This window comes from Oncorhynchus nerka, linkage group LG27 (assembly GCF_034236695.1).
Source record: "Oncorhynchus nerka isolate Pitt River linkage group LG27, Oner_Uvic_2.0, whole genome shotgun sequence".
NCBI lineage: Eukaryota > Metazoa > Chordata > Actinopteri > Salmoniformes > Salmonidae > Oncorhynchus > Oncorhynchus nerka.
The window spans coordinates 49,578,135-49,603,134 of NC_088422.1; the positions used below are offsets into that span (position 1 = coordinate 49,578,135).

Genomic DNA, 25,000 nt, shown 5'->3' on the forward strand with positions numbered 1-25,000 from the left:
CATTGCCACGCCCCTGCCATGCCCAACACCTAAGCCCCGTTTTTTGTTCCAGTAAAAAATCTCATATGGGGTCACACAAGCCTAGGGTTGCAAAGGGAGTGTATTTTAGTGGCAACTTTCAAAGTAAATGACCAGAATTTTGGTAACTTTCAAAGTTTTTTGAATTTTATAAAATTACATCTAGTGGGCTTTTTGGGTCCTTCAGATCACAGTTGTCAGTTATTATCTCTGGCCCTCTGTGTGGCCTTATTATATAAACAAAATAAGTAATTGTTAAATAAAAAATAGAATGACAAAGCAGTTAAACATTATCCTAAATATAACCACCAACTTAGTGAATGTCATTGGTTTTTAATATGAGGGTTTCTGCATGAAATATCCTTTATATACTGTATACTGAAAAAATATATAAAATGTACCATGCAACAATTTCAACGATTTTACTGCGTGACAGTTCATATAAGAAAATCTGTCAATTGAAATAAAAAACGAATCAATGGATTTCACATGAATAAAAAAAAGTTTGAGGCGGCTTATGGTAGAGAAATGGACATTAAATTCTCTGGCAACAGTTCTGGTGGACATTCCTGCAGTCAGCATGCCAATCTGTCGCATTGTGTTATGTGAAAAAACTGCACATTTTAGAGTGGCCTTTTATTGTCCCCAGCACAAGGTGTGTAATGATCATGCGATTTAATCAGCTTCTTGATATGCCACACCTGTCAGGTGGATGGATTATCTTGACAAAGGAGAAACGTTCACTAACAGATGTAAACAAATTTGAGCACAACATTTGAGAGAAATAAGGTTTTTGTGCCTATGGAAAAATTATGGGATATTTAATTTCAGCTCATGAGACATGGGACCAACACTTTACATGTATTTGCTCAGTATATGTATGTATGTATGTATGTGTACATGTATATATTTTACTAATACTAATATTATTTTACTAATATGTATTTGTTGTCATTGATGTTTTGGTGTCAAACTGGTGGCAGTTGTGAAAAATAGTCAATAGTTGGAAGAGTTGCAGAGTTAATTTACAGGATGCCATTGTGTGGCCTGTGTGCACATTTATGCCTGAGTCGAAATGGTTTTGAATCCGGCCCACTGCCCTTTGACAAATAAATTATGAAAATAAAGATGTTGATTTTACATTAACTGAATTATTTGATTAGATGCTTTTTTAATTTCATTATTTTCTCTTGAAGCATATGGTCTATCTACTAGAAACTCTGACAATATGGACACAGATATATATATATATATATATATGAATGCTTTTAAAATGGTTATTAAAGCGTAAATTACCAAAGTTACCATAGATTGCCATGCATTTTCTGTTAATGACCAAAATCAACAAAGATTCTGGTAACTTCGGTCGATTACCGGTAGCTTTGCAACCCTAGTCAAGCCACTCATCATTCAAGGTTTCAGTGTTCTAAAAATATGATATGATGGTGAGTGTACACACAGTGGGGTTGTGTTAGCCCCTAAGTCTTGTGTGTCTGAGCGTCTATACGGAAGTGGGTATGTGTGTGTGTGCGTCACACTGCACTTCGGGGTGTGCTGACTTACAGTACACAGCGGGCGAGGAGACCTGGGGCTGTGGGGCAAAGGTGTCAGGCTGGGACTCGGTCTTTACTGAACTGTCTATACTCTTCCCTGATTTCACACACACACACACACACACACACACACACACACACACACACACACACACACACACACACACACACACACACACACACACACACACACAAACACACACACACACACACACACACACACACACACACACACACACAGATGTGTGTAATGAGAAGAGATAGAGGGAAAAGAAGGAGAGGGTGAATGAATGAAAGAATGAACTAACAAAAGAAAGAAACACAAGATTGAGCAGGTGGATGGAAAACAAAGGGATAAGAAACCTGCTGATGATTTCAGAGCTCTGTATTTAATCAAGTTTATGTTCTGTAACAGTAGAACAGGTGTATTATTATACGTATTTGAAGGCAGTGTGTGTGTGTGTGTGTGAGGAATTTAAACACCTCCCCATGTCTTTTCCATTTCCCCTTAGGTCTATGTTGTGGTAAGATGTCAATAAGGTACCTGATTGGTTATGTGGTTTATTGGGAAGTTAATGGCCAGGCTGTCACCCATATAATTATGATTACAGTGATAATGACTATGGATGTGTCCCACCCTATTCCCTATACACAGAGTATATAACATTAGGAACACCTTCCTAATATTGAGTTTGCACCCCTCCCCTTTGCCCTCAGGAACAGCCTCAATTTGTCGAGGCATGGACTCCACAAGCTGTTGAATGCGCTCCTCAGGGATGATGGTCCATGCTGACTCCCACAGTTGTGTCAAGTTGGCCGGTGGACCATTCTTGAAACACAGGGGAAACTGTTGAGTGTGTCTTGCCCATTCACCCTCTGAATGGCACAGACACACAATCCATGGCTCAAGGCATGAACATCCTTCTTTAACCTGTCTCCTCCAACATTCATCTACACGGATTGAAGTGGATTTAACAAATGACATCTAAAAGGGATAGTAGCTTTCACCTGGAGTCACCTGGTCAGTCTGTCATGGAAAGAGCAGACGTTCTAAATGTGTTGTACACTCAGTGTATATGCACTACTTTTGACCAGGGCTCTGGGCACTATGTAGGCAATAGGGTGTAATTTCGGACGCGGACCATGATAACTGGGAATAGCAATAACACAGATTAATACCGGCATCTGTATGCTAGACATATCTGTCTACAGCACAGGCTTTCCAACTAAGCACAATGCCATTCCTCTGACTGCTTGGAACTAGTGATCTGTCTACTGTCTAACACAGTAATACTGTCGAATACAGTAGACAGGAGGAAGAGCAGCACGTGATCTCCTATTCAGAGAGTAAAGACGAACATACCAGGAACATAGCGTACCATACAGATATATAGTGTACTGTAGTACAGGAGGAGGTATTCTGCTCAGTTCAACAATCCACCAACCCAAAATAAACTATGAGTAAATCCCGTTCACTTTACATGCCAGTCGACTCTTCATTGTCTCTTCACAATCGCAAGCACGCATGAACACACACACAAACACTCACACACAAACACACACATACAGTATACGCACACACACCCTTACAATCTAAGACATACACAACCTTACGATCTAAGAAATCCAAAACACACACAACCAGATAGCCTATTAAAACACGAGCACAAATCCAACCAAACTCCCATGCCGTACTCTCTCTCACCTCAGTCGAGTAGACTCATTTCATGATCACATCAGACTAAAGCAGTGAGACTTACGCTACAGTAACAGCACATCTATTAGCGCTCTAGTGCGATGTACCCCAGGTGGCGCTGCTACAGAAATGTGTCTCCAACTTCTCCACACGGCTCTGTTTCCTGCCACAGGCTAAATATATACACAAGGTGCCCTTGGCCTGCTGCTGTGGGGGGCTACTAGTGCAGGGAGCTGGAAACCTGGGCAGTACCACAGAGAAGGACGGTACGAAACAGCCCACTCTTACTTTGGGGGCTATAGGATGTTGGGGTTGGAGCATAAAAGGAAGGTACAATACAATATGTCAGGGGTAATCAAATAGATTCAGCCGCGGGGCCGTTTTGTTTCTTGAACAATGGTCTGGGGGGGGGGACATAATTACAAATCATTTGTAGCTTGCAAATTGACCGCGAGAAGCCTAAACGTTGGACTAAAACAGAATCATTTCAAACCGTTGCTTACATTTGTGTACGGTCATATGTCTCTGTATTATGTGCGGGAACACTTGGGAAGAGATTTCTTCAATTAAAATCATTTGGAGCTGATTTCCTGAGGGTTTCGACAGTCTTTTATGTCCAACATATTGTCGGGCCGCCAGTTGGGGAAACCCTTTAATACAGACTCCACTGTAATACTTCACAATGGACCAGCACATTAGTGACCTGCTTTAGGGAGAGCTTATTGTTCTCAGCTCATGGACATACACACCTCATCGGAATGACATCACTGTCAGAGCCAGCAGATCTGTACAGTGTGTATTCCTTGGATTTCTTCACATTCTATTGTGTTGCAAAGTGGGATTAAAGTTGATTTAATTGAGAGAGAGAAAAAAATTCAATGATCTACATAAAATACTTGTAAAAAATGTCAATCTAATTTAAGTATGAAAAATGTAACACTAATATACCTTGATTAGATAAGTATTCACCCACCTGAGTCAATGCATGTCAGAAACACCTTCGGCAGCGATCTTCTTGAGTTAGTCTAAGAGGTTTTCACACTTGGATTGTGCAATATTTGCCAATGTTTCCTTTTAAAAATTCTTCAAGCTGTGTCTAGGTGTTGGTGTTCATGGCTAAACAGCAATTTTCAAGTCTTTCATAGATTTGATTTGAGATATTGTTTATATATATTAGGTTTCCCCATTAGCCAACGCCAATGGTGACAGCTTGTCTTACTGGGGTCCGACACAAAGAAAAATACAGTACAGACAAAAGACAATTTACATACATCAACATGTACTGTAGTGTGTGCATATATCAGTTACACATACTGTACATGTCAGTACATACACAGAACAAGTAGGTCACATTGGGGAGAGGCGTTGTGACGTGAGGTGTTGCTTTATTTTGTTTTTTTGAACCAGGTTTGCTGTTCACTTGAGCTATACGAGATGGAAGAGAGTTCCATACACTCATGGCTCTGTATAATACTGTACGTCTTCTTGAATTTGTTCTGGACCTGGGGACTGTGAAAAGACCCCTGGTGGCTTGTCTAGTGGTAAGTGTGTGTGTGTCAGTGCAAACAACTAGGAAGTGATGCAGTCAGTCTTTCCTCAACTCTTAGCCAAGAGAGACTGGCATGCATAGTACTAATATAGCCCTCTTATTTCAATGAAGAGCAAGACATGAGGCTCTGTTCTCTGTTTTCAAGCAGATTTAAGTCAAAACTGTAACTCGGCCACTCAGGAACATTCACTGTCTTCTTGGTAAGCAACTCCAGTGTAGATTTGGCGACAGGGTCTAGCAGTGGTTTCACGCACAACGAAATGCTGCACTCACGGGTGATTACCTGCTTTTGAGCAGCTCCTCTTTGTACAGTGGCTCAGAAGGACACGCATACACAACAAACCCATCCACACAGATCTTATTTCAACCCACATGATATTGTCTCTCTACACTCAGCTCCTGTGTACTCTACTGGGTACAGTGCGCTACCTTGACCGGTCTCTCTACTGTCTCCTAGGGTCTCCAGTTCTTACCTTTGACATCTTCGTCCTCCACCGTGTTGCTGCTGTCAGATGATTCCTACGGAGGGGAGGGAGAAGCACCATCAGAGAGGAACACACTCGAGACACACACGTACGTGCAGTCACACAAATACATCCACACATTCACACACCCACGCGGCTATTGAAACACACACTTCTTTAAGAACACACAAAACATGCAAATCGCTAACTCAATTGCCACTCTTGTTATTGCTTTGTTAAATCAAATCCATGTTCAATTAATTAAAATCAATGAATCAAATGACAGACAAACCAAACCACCTTTGGGATGAGTGTAAGTTTAGTCAATGTCTCATATCTGTCTTAGAGGGACCAACAAGGATTGAGGTATACAGATGTAGGATCTTCATTTGAGCCAGTTTGCTACAGCAGGAAAATAATCCTGCAGCAACAGGAAATGTGAATTATTATGGTTAACGAAAATACTTGTAGGGGTTGCTAGATTTTTTCGTAAGGGAAAATCAAGTCTGAAATGTCAAAGTAGAAATTACAAACTTCAGAAGCCTTTTTAAAGGAAAAAATGTCCTGCATTGCAGGAAAGTTCTCCTGCAATAAGGTTATCAAATTAAGATCCTACTGTAGGAGACACCGAACAGTATTCAGGACGACTCACAGAGACACAGTAAACAATGAACAGACCTTGACTTCGACAAAACAGCAGACCATTACTTCATTAAATTACATTACATCTGACAAAAGCATTTAGCTGAAAGCGTGAACCAGTTTCCTGTCAGTAAACTCACCCATGGGCACCCATCCACCTTCCAGTCCCCCTGCAGCCTAATCCCATCAACATATGTGTGTGTGTGTGTGTGTGTGTGTGTGTGTGTGTGTCCTCAGAGTATGGGTGTTAACATAGCCTTGCCTTGCCTGAGGAAACATGAATTCCCAGCTACAGCTTCCAACCATTCGCCTCTTCTGATCACTTCCACTCCCATAGATATAGAATCACCACCTATCACAGAACATTGACCTGAATGGGGATACCCGTTTTAGTCATTCCATTTCTATCTTCACTCCCACTTCATCTGTCTATGTCTGTGCAGCCTGCCACTAGATAGAGATGTGAGGGCAGGCCACAGAGATACATGAATTATATGTGGCAGGCATCAATGTGGCATCCATTCACCAATCTATTCTCTTCCATTACACTACTAGCCTAAGCTGTTTCTCTCTGCGAAATGCTGTATCTCTCCCCTGACCTGCCAGAGGAAAGGTTTGAGACTTTTTCCTATATGGCACCATATTCCCTATACAGTGCACTACTTTTGACCAATGCCCTATGAACCTTGGTCAAAAGTAGTGCACAATGTTGGGAATGGGGTGCCATTTGGGATGCAAGCCTAAGGAGCTCTGGTTTCCAATTAGTGGATTAAATGGACCTATTCCCCAGCATGATAGGATATGGATACTGGGCCCTCATTTGGAAACACTTTTACACTGGAGAATTCCACAGAGGAGTGTGTGATTGAGTGTGTGTCGTGTGAGAAAGAGAGAAGAGGTCACCTGTGTGTGTGTGTGTGTGTGTGTGTGTGTGTGTGTGTGTGTGTGTGTGTGTGTGTGTGTGTGTGTGTGTGTGTGTGTGTGTGTGTGTGTGTGTGCGCGAGTATGCGAGTGAGTGAGTGTTTGTTCTTCCGCCTCCCAGACATAGGATGTGCAACACATGGCACACTATTCCCTATATAGTGCACAACTTTTGACCAGAGTCTTCAAAAGTAGTGCACTACAAGGTGAAAAGGGTGCCATTTGGGATGCAAGTCATAGCTCTATTGCATAGGCTACATACAGAACACGAAAAGAGACTGTCACTGACAAACAGATCAGACAGATTGATAGCTAGATAGACATAAGGAAAAAGTCATGAAACCAGCTGAAACATATAGCCTACATTACAAACATAAACACTGCAAGCTCACAATGCCAACCCTAGCCTGGTCAAGCAGACCGAGAGACTGTTTCATTCCACTTAACAGAATGTGTGAGCTATTGCAAGATTAGGCTGGTTCCAATGGGCACTCCATGTCATTTCAACATGGATAATTGGGTAATATTTAGTTGAGACATTGTTCAATGAGATTACAACCTATATTCAGTTTGGTTGTCAACGCAACCAAATGTCAACATTTAAAGGAGATGCACTGTATCTACAGCTTGGATAGTTCCATCTGTGTCACTGACTTAGTCTGGCTTTAATTTGTCTACACATTAATCATTGATATGTTGGATTCATATCTCCATCTCAACCAAAAATCTAAGTTAAAGAACTGGACTAAATCAAATCAACCTTTTAATACACTTTAAATAAAGTACTTTGATTTTGTCCTATTTTTTAAAAAGATTTTTGGTTGAGATGGAGACGTGATTAGAACATATCAGTTATTCATTTGTAGACAAACTGGAATTAAAGCCAGACTAAGTCAGTGGCACAGATGGAACTATCCAAGCAGTGGATGCATCTCCTTCAAATGTGTTGACAACCAAAAAGATCACCAAGGATCATTGCATTTTAAATTAACTAGAGCTTGAAACCCTTGGCCGATTGTATTACTATACAGACGTAAATAGCATCATTAATAAAGTTTGGTCACATTTAATTTGCTCTGTAAAAGTTATTATTTGGAATGACTTCGAAAGCAACATTGAATCTATTTCGTTTTTAAGTGGAGATCTCGTAACAATCACTCTCACGATAAAGCACATTGGTAATAGTCAAACATCATAGCTGGGCTTGGTTAAAACCCTGGATGGGAGACCAATGGGTAGCTGTAGATAGATCAATTCTCCAGTAGGAGGTGCTGCCCAGCCTATAGTTTTTTATCTGATATTGGACGTAACGTTAAAGATCTGACTTTGTTTTAAAGGTACAAATTCAACATGTTTTATACAAGGTGTGTCTATGTTGAAATTTGGTTACCATGACATAATCCTGTGGTTGAAATTTCACCCTCAAAACAACAGTTTGGATTACTTTTTTCAAATCCAATGTATTTTGGAAGTAGATTCCACATCAGAATACATTGATAAATTACGTTGAAACTTTGTTGATTCAACCAGTTTGTGTCCAGTGGGGTGAACGCTGTGATGATTTACACAAGGCCATTGGTTGGTTTCAGGCTATTGCATAAATCCTGTAGTTCTGGTGTACTAAGCAAGGCCACATGGGGACAGTATTGTGTGTGTACACACACACACACACACACACACACACACACACACACACACACACACACACACACACACACACACACACACACACACACACACACACACACACACACACACACACACACACACACAGATTTAGTTCTGTAAGAATTTGCCTCAGTGTAAAGTAACTTTGCACCTCAATAAATACAACATAAAGGGACAGAACTATAGCGGTTTGATTTGAAAGGTTAGTGAATGAGAGGTGTTAATGAGAGGTGTTAATAAAGAAATCTGCCCGTCGCTGTCTGTAACACATTTAACTCCCTGAAGAACTGTATGGACTAACATTGAGTACATTTCTACATTCAAAGATCTACGTTTAACCAATCAAACTATTGGTTTCCAATTGACATTAGTGTGTTGAAATTGTCTCCGCGCAAACACACACACCTGCATACTCATTTTAAACGCTATTAGAGATGTGCTTAGCGGGGTGCTGGATAAAACATAAATAACAGTGCATAATTGCACACACCCACACACACAAACACAGGCACACAGAGCCTACAGTACACGCCTCTGTAATGACACACACACAAAGATGTGGAACGGGGGGGGCAGATCAAAGAGAGGATGAGAGGGAGGACAGGAGAAGGGGGATGTACCTTAGTCCCATCCACTGGATTATGGATAACAGTGGTCTGAGGCTCCTACAGAAAGAGAGGGATGGAGGGAGAGAGAGAGATATGGAGGTAGATGGAGAGAGAGAGAGCGAGAGGGAGATGGAGAAAAAGAGAGAGATGGGGAAGGATGAAAACAGAAAGATGGGAGAGAGAGGTAGAGATAAAAAAAAAAAAGGGGGGGGAAACAGGTAGAGAGAAAGTGTGAAAAAGAGAGCGAGAGGTATGTGTGTAGAAAGATGATGAAGCAAAAGGCGAGAAAAATGGTTACGGCTGGAGGTGAAGGAGGGATGAAGATTCTTCTGGAGTGATAGAGTTGAGGGGGTGGATGAGCTGAGGACTGTCAATTTTTGTCAATTCAGAAAACACACACACGCTCTGAGCATTGGGAGAGAAACATTGCTGAAACGCAGAGAGAAAAGTCTGTGCCACACAGTTACACACACACACAGAAACCCTGCAGGAATGTTGCATCCTAAAAAAGAACATAGTGTACAGTAAACCATACAGTATGAAGAAGCCCCAACTACAGTTATACTCCTGAACGGACTGCACCTGACACATAACATTTGGGAAATTTGGGCACAATCTCATGGAAACTGTCCTGAAATAGAGTCACCACATTTGGCAGCTACAGCTGGTTCATTTCCAGAGTATGACGAACACTTAAAGGCATCGGGTAGCCGTCCTATTGCCTTTGGCCAGCATTTACCGACGATTCCACATGTTTAATCGCCCCCGTTCATCGCCACCCGGCAGGTGATGACTAAAACCCATCGAGGCCATCCGCTGCTTTTAGCCGTTCGTCGGCACAGTGGTTTTGTCCAAACTGGAGACTGAAGAGTGAATTGAGGTCATTACAATTCGAGTGTTGTACTGTAGTGGATGGGTACATCAGTGTCTGCAACTGAGTGTGTTTACGCGATACAGAAGAGTTTGCAGTGCTGTCGTGGTAAAAGTGCAATAACAGCTACTCTGAAATACCATTACACTCTGACAGGACCCAACCTGCCTTAGAAGGATGTTTTTGTAAACATCTAAACAGCCAAGTAGATAATGACTATATCCTTGTAATGCTATTTCCTCTCCAACCTCTCCCGTCATCTCTTTCTCTCTTTTCATCTCTTGCCCCTTCTACCTCTTTCCCCCCTCCCTCTCCCACTCTCTTCTGACAGTTGTGTTAGAAGACGTGTTTGACACACATGACACACGGGGACACACGCTGCACACACTTTCCACCACACCATCCTGAGCGCAACCCCCTAGGACGTGACACCTCCCGATGACCAATCACCAGCCAGCTGTCTCCTGCATGATGATGACATTATTGTCATGACAACTGTCACCAGGGGCAACAGCTTGAGGAACAAGCAGAGAGAGAGAGAACAAGTCCGGGAGGGACTCACTGACTGACAGTTTAAAAAAAAGAAGAAGAAGAAGAGGGGTTTGTGTGATATTTTAAAGAGGATAAGGCTTATAATCACTGTCGGGCACTAATAAACCTAGTCTACCTCACACTGCCTCATACTTTATGCACAAGTCTGATTGCATAACTAGGTCTTCCCAGGGGCTTTCAAATACTACTACAACAACAATTACCTAAACTTCCTGTACCTCTAAACCACTGTCTATACGTTTGGGTAAAATATTCTGCATCAAAAGAGAGATTATGTGAGATTTTACTTAGAGTATCTATAACAACTACAGGAACTGCAGTATAATAGAAGAGGTTACAGCACCAAATAGCACAATAATGAGCTACGGTAGCAGAGCCCCCCCCCTCCCACACACACACACACACACACCAAGCATTAAAGGGCAAATGTGAGGGCTTCTAAAAATATGCTGATATATGGCTGCATATGTTGTGCTGGTGTTGTGTATGGTAGAATGCCTGTCATCCCCCCCCCCCCCATCTTTCTCCAGCTCTCTTCACTATAGGCCACCCAAATGAACAACTAGTCACAGGAGAGGCAGTGATTCAGTAATATAAGGTCATTTAGCAGACACTTTTATCCAAGGTTATATTCAGGATATCTAACCAACGTGGAAAACAGCCCCACATTGAAACGCTGGTGTTGCACCATGCTCCCAAGTAGTTTTACAACCAGCAGTTTTATTGGCATAATGTTTCACCAATGTTCTGTCGGTCTCTGCTATAGGGAAGAGAGATGAGTGTCAGACAAGAGACAAACAACCACCCACAGTCTCAGATCTCTGCTCCTCTCCTGTCGAAAAATAGCAAGATAATCAAAGACTGCAACATTATGGAAGGAAACGCACACAGTAACAGTTGGTTACAGTAAAGCAACAGTTGGCAAATCTCTATAACACACGGTGGCAATCTTTAACAGGGAAGCACTTTTTGACACAACCTGGCATTTCTGGCTTCTCTCCTACAGAAAGCATCTGACACACACTTGACAGAGACAACGGAGAGCCATCTAGCCAACCACAGCTGCTCTAAAGTGACAACAAACAACCGACAGGGGAAGAGGAGGGAGGGAGAAAAGGAAATAGGACGAAAGGAGGGATGGACGGACAAACAGTCAGAAGAGACAGGCGACAGATAGACGGTTAAACGGACAGACAGACCGACAGACACACAGACAGACGGGCAGAGGGAGGAGGGAGGATTAAAAGTAAATACCAGAACAGGAGTAGGGACGTTTCCTTTAGGGCTGGTGACTATGCTGTTTTTGGTGCTGTTTGTCTGTGGTGTCTGGGGCTGTGCAGGTAGAGGGGAGACAACGCAGGGTTAACAACAGTGGCTGGTGGGGTGAGATACTGTGGATGGGTGATGGATGGGTCGCGGTGGTGGTGGTGGTGGTGAAGGGGTTAAAACAAACAAGTACTATTCGAAATCTTTCACCGAGCGTTTGTTCTGCCTTGATCGTTGTTTGACCAGATGATGAGAGAAGTGGTTGGTTTTAGCTGGCATGGTGTGTGAGATGTAAGATAAAATACAGCATCACAGGAGATCAAGGGAAACAGAGCAGCAGTGACGGTCAAGCAGTTTGTTAGCCGTGTGTTAACCATGGAGAGAGAGAGAGAGAGAGAGAGAACAGAGAGAGAGCGAGAACAGAGAGAGCGAGAGAGAGCGAGAGAACAGAGACAGAAAGAGAGAGAAAAGAAGAGAGAGAGCGATAGGAGAGAGAGAGTGAGCGCGAGAGAACAGAGAGAGATCAAGAGAACAGAGAGTGAGAGCGAGAGAGAGAGCGAGTGAGCGCGAGAGAACAGAGAGAAAACAGAGAGAGAGAGCGAGAGAGCGATAGAACAGAGAGAGAGAGTGAGAGAGAGAGAACAGAGAGAGAAACAGCGACAGAACAGAGAGAGAGAGAGAGTGAGCGCGACAGAACAGAGAGAGCAAGTGAGCGCGAGAGAACAGAGAGAGAGCGAGAGAGAGAGAGTGCGAGAGAACAGAGCGAGAACAGAGAGAGAGAGCGAGAGAGCGATATAACAGAGAGAGAGAGCGCGAGAGAACAGAGAGAGAACAGAGAGAGCGAGAGAGCGATAGAACAGAGAGAGAGAGAGTGAGCGCGAGAGAAGAGAGGGAGTGAGAGAACAGAGAGAGCGAGAGAACAGAGAGACAACAGATAGCGAGAGAGAACAGAGAGAGAGAGAGCGAACAGAGACAGAAAGAGCGAGAGAACAGAGAGAGAACAGCGAGAGAACAGAGAGAGAGAGAACAGAGAGAGAGTGAGAGAACACAGAGAGAGAGGGAGAGAACACAGAGAGAGAGTGAGAGAGAGAGAAGGAGAGAACAGAGAGAACAGAGAGAGAGAGAACAGAGAGAGAGGGAGAGAACACAGAGAGAGAGAACACAGAAGAGAAGAGAGAGAGAGAGGAAACAGAGAGAAAAAGAAAGAGAACAGAGAGAGAGGAGAGAACACAGACAGAGAGTGAGAGAGAGATAGAGAGAGGGAGAACAGAGAGAAAAAGAAAGAGAACAGAGAGAGAGTGAGAACAGAGAGCAAGAGAACACACACAGTCATCAGTGAGTGAAAATTGCACCAGGGCTGGCAAACAGACACTGATAACAAATCAACATCTATAGAAAATCCACACACATACAAATACAGCCACAAAACACACATAAGCAGTCACACACACTCACACAAATCGACCAAAGCAGTTCTACAGCTCAGACAAAGCTTCACTCATCAGCCATCAGCTCTTCATACGCAGTAGCTCACTCCTCCATAACACAGAAACACATACAAAGAGATACTTTCTAACACGTTTCAGTAAAACCCTGTTTCAAATTCCAATCGTCTTCCGAGCTGCAGTGTGGCATACAGCTCACGGCTGAGATCCATAGAGCACGGAGAGGAGAGGTCATATAGATGTGTGTGTGTGTGTGTGTGTGTGTGTGTGTGTGTGTGTGTGTGTGTGTGTGTGTGTGTGTGTCTGTATTCATGTCTAGGGTTTCGAGTTCCACTGGGACATCTCTGAGGACACTCTGATCATCCACAGACAACGGCACACAAATAGCAGCCCAGGCCCGGGCAAACTATGCTTAACCTCTCCAATTGGGAATAAAATGTTAGGACATAGCGCACTCTTCAGAAGGGAAAGCTAGAGGTTGAAGTTAGGTCGATGAACTGAACTCCAAACGCATCAGATGGGGGGAAAGGGAAGAAACATAAAGAGCAGTTCCATGTAGGACTCCGGCCAACTCAAGATGGGAGTAGAGGTGGAGACAGAGGGGAGGAGTGGATGAGAAGAATCAAGGAGAAAAGTGGTGAGGCGGAATTAGGGAGTGGGGGAAAAGGGGAGGGAGAAAGAGGGGAGGTCCGGGGATGTTAAAAATGGCATGCTCACCATGTGCCGCGCAGCGGAGCTGGACCTACGTTCCTGTCCCAGGCGGTGGAGGGCGAGCGAAAGATAGGAGGGAGAGAGAGAAAGGACGGATGACAGCAGGTGAATATGGCAAGTACTGAAGGATGAGCATGTCAAGTAAAATGAGAGCCTTGGTCAGTGAGCAGGGTGGACCAATCGGCTCAAAACCAGCATAAAGAGGTTCAATTTCACCAGTTCAAGAGAGCAGAGGAAAAAGAGGATCTCACATAGAAAATGTAACTTCTATGGTTTGTCAAGAAAGAAAGAAAGAAAGAAAGAAAAGAAAGAAAGAAAGAAAGAAAGAAAGAAAGAAAGAAAGAAAGAAAGAAAGAAAGGAGGGTACTCAAGAGGAGGACAGGAACAGAGGATGACGTGGCATGAGGAATACAAGGAAAAGGAAAAAGACAAAGGTTTGGGAGCAGCTAGGGAGGAGCCCTGACTGGGAGTAAAATCATCAATTGTTCTTTTGTGATGAGGAAAGAAGGAAAAGACTCTTTCTTGAAGAGAAGAGCAGGAAGGAGAAACAATTACGTAGCGAAGGAAAGCTATGCAACTGATTCGTTAAAGGGAGACTTCAGGATTTTGGCAATGAAGCCCGTTATCTACTTCCCCAAAGTCAGGTGAACTCATGGATACCATTGTCATGTCTCATCTATTATGAAAGAAAATATCCATTTAATACACACTCAAAAGTGGCATCCATTATGATTAAAAAGCAGAACAATAACCTCTAACTGCATTTGTAATCTACAGGTAAGTGACTAAATAAAGGAAACACCAACATAGTGTCTTAATAACAGGGCATTGGGCCGCCACAAGCCACCAGAACAGCTTCAATGCGCCTTGGGAAGGATTCTACAAGTGTCTGGAACTCTATCGGAGGCATGCGACACAGCAGCCTCACAGCAGTGCAGTAGCAGCTAGTGCCAGAACAGCACAGAAGAGAAGAGAGCAAAATGCGGCTGAAGCTGGTGTTTGACTGGGGTGGAAAATGTCAAGTGCTGTCCTGTTCTGCATTACAGAACAAGAAAGAACAGAGGAGACAAGGAGAGGGGTCAGAGGAGCGATACAACCAGGAAAATAGTTATGAGAGAGGGAGCGAAGAGAGAAAGAGAGGGGGGAGGAAAGAAAAACACCATTGAAATATTTGAGTGTGTGTCGGGGGGGGTCTGTTGCTAGGCAATGATGAGTGCGGCACAGAGAAGAGCAGGGGAAGTGTGTGTTGTGTGTTTGTGTTTGAGAGAGAGTCTATTTCTGTCCGGTCAGTTTCCAGGGTTCAGACTCATGGCTATTCCTGGAACTGGTGTCACATTCCCTACTGAACACACACACACACACACACACACACACACACGCTCCCTAATTTACATACTCACAAGAACAAACATGCTCATACTATTCCCCAACCTCCATCCGCTCTGCCTTTCCCCCCGCCCACATACACATGCACACACGCGCGCACAATGCGTGGGATGTGTTGGTGCATTAGGTGAGATGGGGTGAGGATGGTGACAGAGATTCATTAAGGCTCGTCAGCCAGCCGGAGAGGGTTTCAAATGGTTAAAGAGCAGATGGGGTGAGCCGGAAATGGAAACCGTGATCGAGGGGGGGGTGGAAAAGACAAGAACAGAGGGATGAGATGGGAGAAAAAAAGAGAAAGAAAGAATGCTGGAGTGACAGATGGCATAAAATTAACAAAAAAAGTGGACAAGACGGGGTGCAATGAGGAGACACGGGCATGAACGGATGCACACACTACACTTGAAACCACTATTTTGTGATGGTTGCAAATTGAGTCAACACTCTCTCCCACATCAGAGAGGGAATAGAGAAGAGGGAAAGAACCAGGGGGCGGATTCACAAAACATGACTTAGGAAAAAACGTTGAACGTTTCTTCAGAAAATAAATAAGAAGTTCGTAAGATAGTTCGCGAATGCAATTCCTCAAAATGTTCTTAGGAATTCGTAGTTTTCTTTGGAACTGTGTAAATACCTTTCAGAACTTCGTAAATATCTTCTTAATGTGGCCTTGACATTAGTGACGTGCTTGAAACCAATAAATAGATCTATGTGACAGGGATGATAGGATTTGGTTATTTTGTTATTGTTCACACATTACAGCCATCAGACTAGCTATATCAAAACCAAACATGGATAACCAAGAAACGAGATTGAAGTGATGGTGGAGGAAATAGCAGCCAGGAAAAGGTTGCCGTTGGGGAGACTTGATAACTGCAGGTTACCTGCAGAGACCAAAAAGAGAGGATGGGCGAGAGTGGCCGAGTCGGTCTCTGCCATCGGGGGTATGGCAAGGGACAGTGACACCGTAAAAAATAAGTGGTCCGACATCAAGTCGGCTGCTAAGAAGAAGGGAGCTGAGAGACCATTTAATGTGGACGAGCTGCGCGACCGGTAAGTTAGGTAGCTACGTTAGCTAGCTAACATGTAACGACATCATAGCCAACATATCTAACGACGTTAACGTTAGCTAAGTTTGCCAAGTTCTTCTTTGTAAATTAACGATATTTAACACTTCTAGAATATTGTAATATATTGTTAATTACTAGCTAGCTAGATAATGCCTGTTTAATTTGTTTTCTTGCTGTATTTAAATATCCGGTAGCCAACTGTGTCTGTGGCGCAAGAAAACGTTCATGGTTACAAAAGTACCCATTCGTCTCAAGACAAGGGTTTAGCTGTCCTAAAGTTAAGTACATTTCCAGGAAGAAATCCTAAAACCTTATTATATTCTTACCTTTTAACTCAGGAAGAAACATAGGGGGAAAAATGAAGAACATTTCCAAGAACTTTATTGAGGAATAGTAACTTTGTTCAACTTTGTTCATGAGTCTATAGTTAAGGGAAAAAACGGCAGTTAAGAAGAAATTTCTTCTTAAGAAGGTTTTGTGAATCCGGCCCCAGGGACTAAACCCCTGATAAGTTAAGAGAAGAGAAAGAGGAGGAGGAAGAGGGAAGGTTTGGAGTAGGAACGTGTAAGTTGAACAGGGCCTTACCTTGACATCTGCCTTCTTGTTGAGCAAACTTTTGGCTGCTGCAAAAGGAAACAAAAGAAGAGAGACAGCAGGTCAGAGATGCAGCGAGAACACAGGAGAGATCACATAGAGACAACGGCGTCAACCTGTAGGAGTCATGTTCATTTGACTGCAATTCAAACAGACGGCAACTGAGGCCTTTTATTGACAAGATAGGAAAGTTAATGTGACTGTGTATTGTAATGCTGGAGGTGAAAGAGAATCAAAGATAGTAGGAGCTTAGAGGCATTAATTGCTAGCATTATGGTACCAAGGGGACAAGGCAATCTGTGACATGATTAAACTCATGGTCCTCGTATAAAACTGCTTGAGAAGCACAATGTTCATTAAAACACAACAATAGACGGCTTCCTAAGTACCATTGTTGGTAGGACAATAACATTAAGAGTGGACAATGTGTTATTCCCTTATTGGACTAAACCCATTACATCCTCCTAGTGGGAGAGGAGAGTAGAGGAGGTGTGTTCACTGATACTATGGGCAGTAGTCCGATTAGCACAATACCCATAATCCTCAGCAACAGGGGAAATGTCATACAGACAACAGTCAGTATCCTCTCCAACTACTTCACCAGGACACGTGCGCACACACACACACACACACACACGTGAACCTATGTAATAGAAACAGACACACACACATACTTGTTCCTGGGTTAGGCCCAGCGAGAGTTGATGTGGGTTGTTGCCGTGGGCAACAGAACCTCATTTTAGGGAACTGGTTAATTAGTTAATGAGGCAGAGATAGAAAACGAATTTTGGAGTGAAAGAGACAGATTCTAGAGTTTGTCCCCCTGGTCCCTTCAGGGCTAGAGTCCAAAATGGGTCCTCCATCCATTATGTTAGTTTTTGGGCTATGCTCAGCTAAAACAATTAGGCTAATCTATATTTCCAAGTTGAAGAACAAGGGTCATTCAATTCATTGGAAAGACTGAAAATCTGATAGCCATATCTTTACATTAAAAAAAAAAGTATAATTGCATTATCAATAGTAGAAAGCAATGGGTTAGAAGAGGCCTACATAACCAACCCATAAAGTAAAATGCAACATCAATTTATGGCCAGCTATGCACACTCTAACATTGATTTATCCTGCAGTAAATGTTGTTCAATTAGTAATATAAATTGTTTTCTTCTTTTAATAACTCTGAAGGGCAAAGTAATCTAAAAGTAACCGGAAGTAAACAATATTGAGTTTCGGTAATCCAAAAGTTACGTTAATGATTACAATTTTGGGAAAGGTAACTAGTAACTGTAACGGACTACATTTAGAAAGTTACCTACCCAACCCTGCCTCCCAACACACACACACACGCGGCATCTCACTGTACTTCTGCATCCTTTACCTCGCTGTCAATCAACATTGTCTCATCAAACAGGTGGGCTCTACAGCTGCCAGAGTAAGACTGTCCCAGTCTCACTCCCCTAACTCTACTAGACATCATCAGCTCCACTGCTACTTTTAAAGGCCTGAGTCCCATTGACAGTCTAATCACATCCTATCACAACATCAACACTACCGCATTACATAAAACACTATTACTGGCATTCTGGATTGTTCTCTTCTCTCCTCCTTTTTAGCGCTCTCTATATAGCTCATGCTCTCCCCCCTCTCTCTCTCTCTCTCTGTAGTTCTGTCTAGCTCTCTCTCTTGCTCTACAAACAATGCACACAAATCTGCAGTGAATTTTAAATAGGCTTGACTTCCACTAATTTCTGAAGGAATTGGAAGCAAGCATGAGAAGCCTGTTCAAAGTGTGTTTGAGGCCATGAGAGGAGAGGAGATGGCGATGAGGCAGGAGAGCCCACTCTTTAGAAGTCAAAACATGGTGGTGGGTGTGGAGAGAGAGAGAGACAGAGAGAGACAGAGAGAAAGAGAGAGCGAGAGAGAGGGGAGGGAAAGGAAGACAGAATGAAAGACGAGAGGATAATGCAGCACTCACAATTTATTTTCCTCTGCTTTTCCCCTTCATTCCTACACAGTATCCCATTCCTCTTTCCATCTTCCTCAATTGATATAGAAACTCATTTTTACCAGCATACAGATAGCTAAATGTGCAAATTCATCAGTTTACTAGGTACATCGGGCAGCACGATAATCACATGGGCCCAGTTTCCCAAAAGCATCTTAAGGCTAAGTTCATCGCTAGAACCTTCATATGAGCATCATTACATCTCTGAGCTATTTCCCAAAAATAGGGCTGTGGCGGTAATAACATTTTGTCAGTTGGTTATTGTCATGCAAATAACTGCCGGTCTCACGGTAATTTACCGTTAATGAACAAATACGTAAAGCCATGAAGCCGACAGCTGTAGGCTATTTTGCGCAAGGGAGCAGAGCATGAGCATGATATTTGTTCCTTTCACGCTGAGTGGTTATGGAAAGGGGGAGAGCTGAGAAAAAAACATCCATTGAGGAACTATAGTCATTCTCAACGGATGTAAAAACAGACTTTGTTTGCTTGCCGTTTGAGGTGAAGAACACATAACTTTGAGAAGCTCCACAGCTTCACAATAAATTCATTATTTTAGGTACAGTAGGTCTAAATAAATATTATGACATGAAGACAATTTCAGAAGAATAGAATAGCATATTCAGTCGTCCTTGTGTCAGGCCCTGATCTGGCTATGCCATAAGAACAATACAATTGAATATAGGTGAATAAAATAGAAAGGATATTTTTCCCCAAACAATTTCAGAGGGAATGATGCACATACGGCTATTCTGTGTTGAGCGGTTAACAAAGGAACAGGGGCCGGATCCACAAAGCATTACTTCCGAGAAAACTTAAGAAGCTGCTTAAGAAAACCAAAAAGAAGTTCATAAAATAGTTTGTAAATGCAATTCCTCATAAATATCTTTATTAAGAACTTCGTAAATATCTTCTTATGTGGCATTGACATTAGTGATGTGCTTGAAACTAATAAATAAGCCTATGTGACAGGGATGATAGGATTTGGCCCACTATAATAAAGTGTTGATATTTACATTTTATTACATTTATTTTTGTTGCTTGATGTCTCGAGAATAAAAATGTTTTAGTTGGCTAACGAACCCTTTACACACAAACCAAAAAACATAATTTTTCACACATTATAGCCATCAGACTAATGTTAGCTACTGTACATCAAAACCAAACATGGATAACCAAGGAAAGCACAATAAAAACTTCAGTAAACAAGAACTTGAAGTGATGGTGGAGGAAATAGCAGCCAGGAAAAGGTTGCTGTTGGGGAGACTTGATAACTGCAGGTTGCCTGCAGAGACCAAAAAGAGAGGATGGGCGAGAGTGGCCGAATCGGTCTCTGCCATCGGGGGTATGGCAAGGGACAGTGACACCGTAAAAAGGTCAATTTAATGTTGTCTTTATATATGCTAAATAATATGTGCGGAATTAGTTTGGATTTAGAATGGGCCGTTAATCATGCACCTGTCGGAACAAGGGCAGTGGGAAAAAAGACGTAATCCGTATGCACTTGAATAGCAAATGGAGGACGCTTTTCCCGCGGTTCACTTTTCATGCCAGCCAGGTAGGCTACTCCGGTTGTAAAGAGAAGCAATGTGCTTAACCTCTTGAACCTCTGGGGGCAGTATTTCATTTTTGGATGAAAAACGTTCCCGTTTTAAACAAGATATTTTGTCACGAAAAGATGCTCGACTATGCATATAATTGACAGCTTTGGAAAGAAATCACTCTGACGTTTCCAAAACTGCAAAGATATTGTCTGTGAGTGCCACAGAACTAATGCTACAGGCGAAACCAAGATGAAATTTCATACAGGAAGTGAGCCAGATTTTGGAGGCGCTGTGTTCCAATGTCTCCTTATATGGCTGTGAATGCGCAAGGAATGAGCCTACACTTTCTGTCGTTTCCCCAAGGTGTTTGCAGCATTGTGACGTATTTGTAGGCATATCATTGGAAAATTGACCATAAGAGACTACATTTACCAGGTGTCCGCTCGGTGTCCTCCGTCAAAACTATTGCGTAATCTCCAGGTGCGTGCATTTTTCCATTTTGAACAGAGGAGAAACCAAACTGCCACGAGTGATTTATCATCGAATAGATATGTGAAAAACACCTTGAGGATTGATTCTAAACAACGTTTGCCATGTTTCTGTCGATATTATGGAGTTAATTTGGAAAAATGTTTGCGTTGTAATGACTGAATTTTCGGGGTTTTTTCTTAGCCAAACGTGATGAACAAAATGGAGCGATTTCTCCTACACAAATAATCTTTTTGGAAAAACTGAACATTTGCTATCTAACTGAGAGTCTCCTCATTGAAAACATCCGAAGTTCTTCAAAGGTAAATTATTTTATTTCAATGCTTTTCTTGTTTTTGTGAAAATGCTGCCTGCTGAATGCTAGGCTTAATGCTCTGCTAGCTATCAATACTCTTACACAAATGCTTGTGTAGCTATGGTTGAAAAGCATTTTTTGAAAATCTGAGATGACAGTGTTGTTAACAAAAGGCTAAGCTTGTGAGCCAATATATTTATTTCATTTCATTTGCGATTTTCATGAATAGTTAACGTTGCGTTATGGTAATGAGCTTGAGGCTATAATTACGCTCCCGGATACGGGATTGGTCGTCGCAACAGGTTAATATGTGAAAAGTTGAGAAATAAATATAGTAGGCCAATAGAATGCTGATGGGATCCTCTTTTTAATAGGGACCATCAAATCTGTTTTCTCACGCAATTGCATAGCATAGCCCATAGAAATGTTGCGCAACAGGAACACATTTTATTCCATGCATCAACCAGCTATGAGGAGCTGGCTCTCGCTGCGCAAAGGGTGACCGACCCTATTCCGTTCAAACTCTGAATTCCAGGGCTCTCATGAAGTGTTTGATATGATTTTCAATAGCATTTGCATTGATGTCAGAGTCATTAGAGGGACAATAGAGCGCTGAGTACCGGTCATTAGAGACTGGCCATTAGCAAGTTTGGTAGGCATCAGAAGCATCAGAGAGCAGTTTTGGAGAAACCTAATTACTATGACTCAACGGTTCGATGCATTCCATACCAGGTCACTTTATATCAAATCAAATGTTATTTTATTTGTCACATACACATATTTACCAGATGTTATTGCGGGTGTAATGAAATGCTTGTGTTCCTAGCTCCAACACGACTCTGATTTCTCTTCATTACTCACAAGGCTTTCACCGCGTCACCTTATAAACGTCACGTGTTCAAATCAATGTGTTTATCTGTCTATCTGTGACTGCCGATAACTTCAAAGTGGACAACAAATACAATGTTATCAGTGTCTTTGCATTGTTACACACAAGCGAATGATACAATTATGCTTCAAATGAAAACCTGAGAATGCCTGCATCACAATTTTCATTCAATTTCGTTTTATTTGTCTGTCTATCATTTTATCATCAATATATTTCATGATGTGTAGCCTACCGTGCACAATGAGCACAAATCTTCATTTAGTAAATATTATAAGATATGCATTAGAATAAGCAGCCTCCATATTTGCAGCCAGAGGTGATATCTCTCTCGGAGCTGATCCGTCGGCAGTATTGTGGAATAATTATAAATTTAAGGTAAGATTTGAATGGAGAAAGCTGATCCGAGAGCAGCACTGCCTTTCTTTCGATCCTATCAGTATCGACACATGCCTCAACGGCGCACTTTAGCGAACGTTCTCTCTGCGTGGTGTTTTGGGAAACACGTTACATTTTCGGCCATTGTAGGAAAGATGCATCATTAAAACACTCGTAAGCCTAAGTTCCATTGCTATCGGGAAACTGGGCCCACCTCTGTTATCCAAAGGGCACTGTTCGAATGTCAAGATCGGAAGGATTTGTGTGGAGTTTTCCTCCGCTGCCTCTCACTGGCATGTTTTCATTAAGGGACATAACAGTGTCAAGTCAAGTGCATTCTCATATCTTGTTTGAAGTCTCAGAGAGAGAAAGATAGAGAGGGAGGGATGGATGGAGAGGATAGAGAGGAGGAAAGAGAGAAGACATTGTTTTTCCATCCACTATAGAACAGACCAGAGCCTTCTATCTGAATAAATAGAAGCTTCTGGAACACTTTCAGAAAGCTTAGACAGACTCTAGAATGGAAGTGGTCGGAGCTGCAGAACAACCACTGAGTTGCAGTCATAGACAAACATATTTAGCCTTCTTTGTTTTTACATACATCATTGGTTGCAGTTACATTCACTCTCAGATCGCTCAGATAGATTCCATAAAATGAGAGAAAGTAGAATTCCATGGCGTTTTGCCCCAACCTGTAAACCCAAAGGTCATGCGGTTCTTAAACCCTGTAGAGCAAGGGTAGGAAACCCTGTTCCTGGACTACCATAGGTACTGCAGGATGTTGTTCCAACTAGCACCACACCTGACCAACTGAGCTAATTGATAGGTTCAGTGATTGACTAAATTCAACACACTTGGTCTTCCAGATCGGTTAAATCGGCACTCCTTCGGCACTCCAGGACCAGGGTTGCTTACCCGTGCTGTAGAGGAAGCAAGAAGGCTCCTTACCTTGCCACAAATTACAGAAGCAAGAAGGAAGGAAGGAAGGAAGGAAAGAGGGGAGGAAGAGATTAAGAGAAAGAAGACAATGGATCATATTGGTTAATACCCATTAAGAATGGTCACTTACATTCCTGTAAATAGCAGGCCCTACAGGAAGAAGCAAGGATGGAGGCTGATTTGTAAAAACCTTTGCCTGTCTGTCTGTCTTATGCCAGTCTGTATATGTCTGTCTGTCTTGTCCCTGTCTGTCTGTCTTGTGCCAGTCTGTAAACATCCCGATGAAGGCATCAAGCCAGAATCATTTTGGTTTTTCATAAGAAGAAACATTTCAGTGAACTTCTATTTGCCTCTAGGGAGGCTAACTGTATCCTGCGTATCCCGAGCATCTGTCTTTGTCTCTCTAGTGGAGGAGGAGTAGATCTAATGTAGAGAGACAGACAGGTCAGTATGAAGTTGCAATATTTGATCAGTCTTGTGGAGACAGTGGGAAGTGGTGAGGACAGCAAAGCTGATTGCATCAGCTCTATCCTTATGTTATAAACATGATATACACTCAATTGAATAGTTAGCCAATGCTAGTATTGCTGAACATACAGGACAGTAGCCAACAATGACAATGTACTTAGAAGACTGATGGAATCTTTCCCTACACTAGAATGTGTAGTGGGTATTCTGTAGCATTTTTATTCATCAACTGTGGTGCAATTACACACTCAACTACTGGCAAACTATCATCCTTCTGTTGTTATGTCATACGCAAACTTTGGATTGTTACAGGTATAAAAAAACAGTTTTCATGAGAAGCCCCAACCTTGTATCTTTCACTGTGTTAACCATGCGTCATATCCCTGCAACCCCCTGTGTTAGAATGCATGCACCAGTCCAGTGCCCCATGCAGCATTCACCGACAGCACATGGGCCGTTCCATCCTTAAAAATGACAGGGGGGGAAACTTTCCCAGTGTTATTAACAGAGAAACATTGAGGAGAGAGGTAGAGCAGGGGAACAAGGAAGGAAATAGAGGTATTCAATGAAAAGAGGCAAATGAAGATGGGATTGAAGCTGTATGGAATGGTGTGTTAGCAGGAACATGAATGAGAGCGAAAGAGAGATCAGAAAGGGAGAAGAAGGACAGATCTTGTTGGGTCAGGCATGCTCCACTGTGCTGCTATGTGCAGTGAAGGAATGGGGAGATGGAGCAGGAGAGGAGGAATAGCATGTGAGTGGAGAGAAAGAGGCCAGGTGGCCAATGAGGTGTGGCGATGGAAGTGGCATGCTCTGAACACCCATGCTAGGAGGAAAGGAGAGAGGACGATAAGAGAAAAGAGGGAGGGAGTGGGGAGGGTAGCACCCCCAGGTGTGCCAGGCTACCTTGTTCCACCAGCCCTGTGGTGGAGCCCGCTGCCGCGGATGCAGCTGCCGCAGCGGCAGTGATACTGATTGGAGCGGTGGA

At 42.6% G+C, this 25,000-nt stretch overlaps 1 protein-coding gene across 26 annotated transcripts in view; it reads right to left on the reverse strand.

Annotated features, from left to right (window-relative positions):
- Positions 1-25,000, reverse strand: part of camk2b1 (calcium/calmodulin-dependent protein kinase (CaM kinase) II beta 1) — an 89,645-nt gene that overhangs the window by 8,753 nt on the left and 55,892 nt on the right. For 3 of the 26 annotated variants that reach the window (XM_065011732.1, XM_065011752.1, XM_065011738.1), the window contains 5 exons: positions 24,919-25,000; positions 17,003-17,040; positions 13,971-14,003; positions 11,797-11,874; positions 5,290-5,335 (listed from right to left, as the gene is read on the reverse strand). The exon at positions 24,919-25,000 is cut by the window's right edge and continues 11 nt beyond it. In XM_065011732.1, the coding sequence (XP_064867804.1) occupies positions 5,290-5,335; positions 11,797-11,874; positions 13,971-14,003; positions 17,003-17,040; positions 24,919-25,000 (277 nt within the window). Of the gene's footprint in view, positions 1-1,581; positions 1,669-5,289; positions 5,336-9,131; positions 9,177-11,796; positions 11,875-13,970; positions 14,004-17,002; positions 17,041-24,918 lie in introns of all 26 variants that reach the window. The other 23 variants (XM_065011730.1, XM_065011737.1, XM_065011753.1 and 20 more) reach the window with 15 other exon arrangements.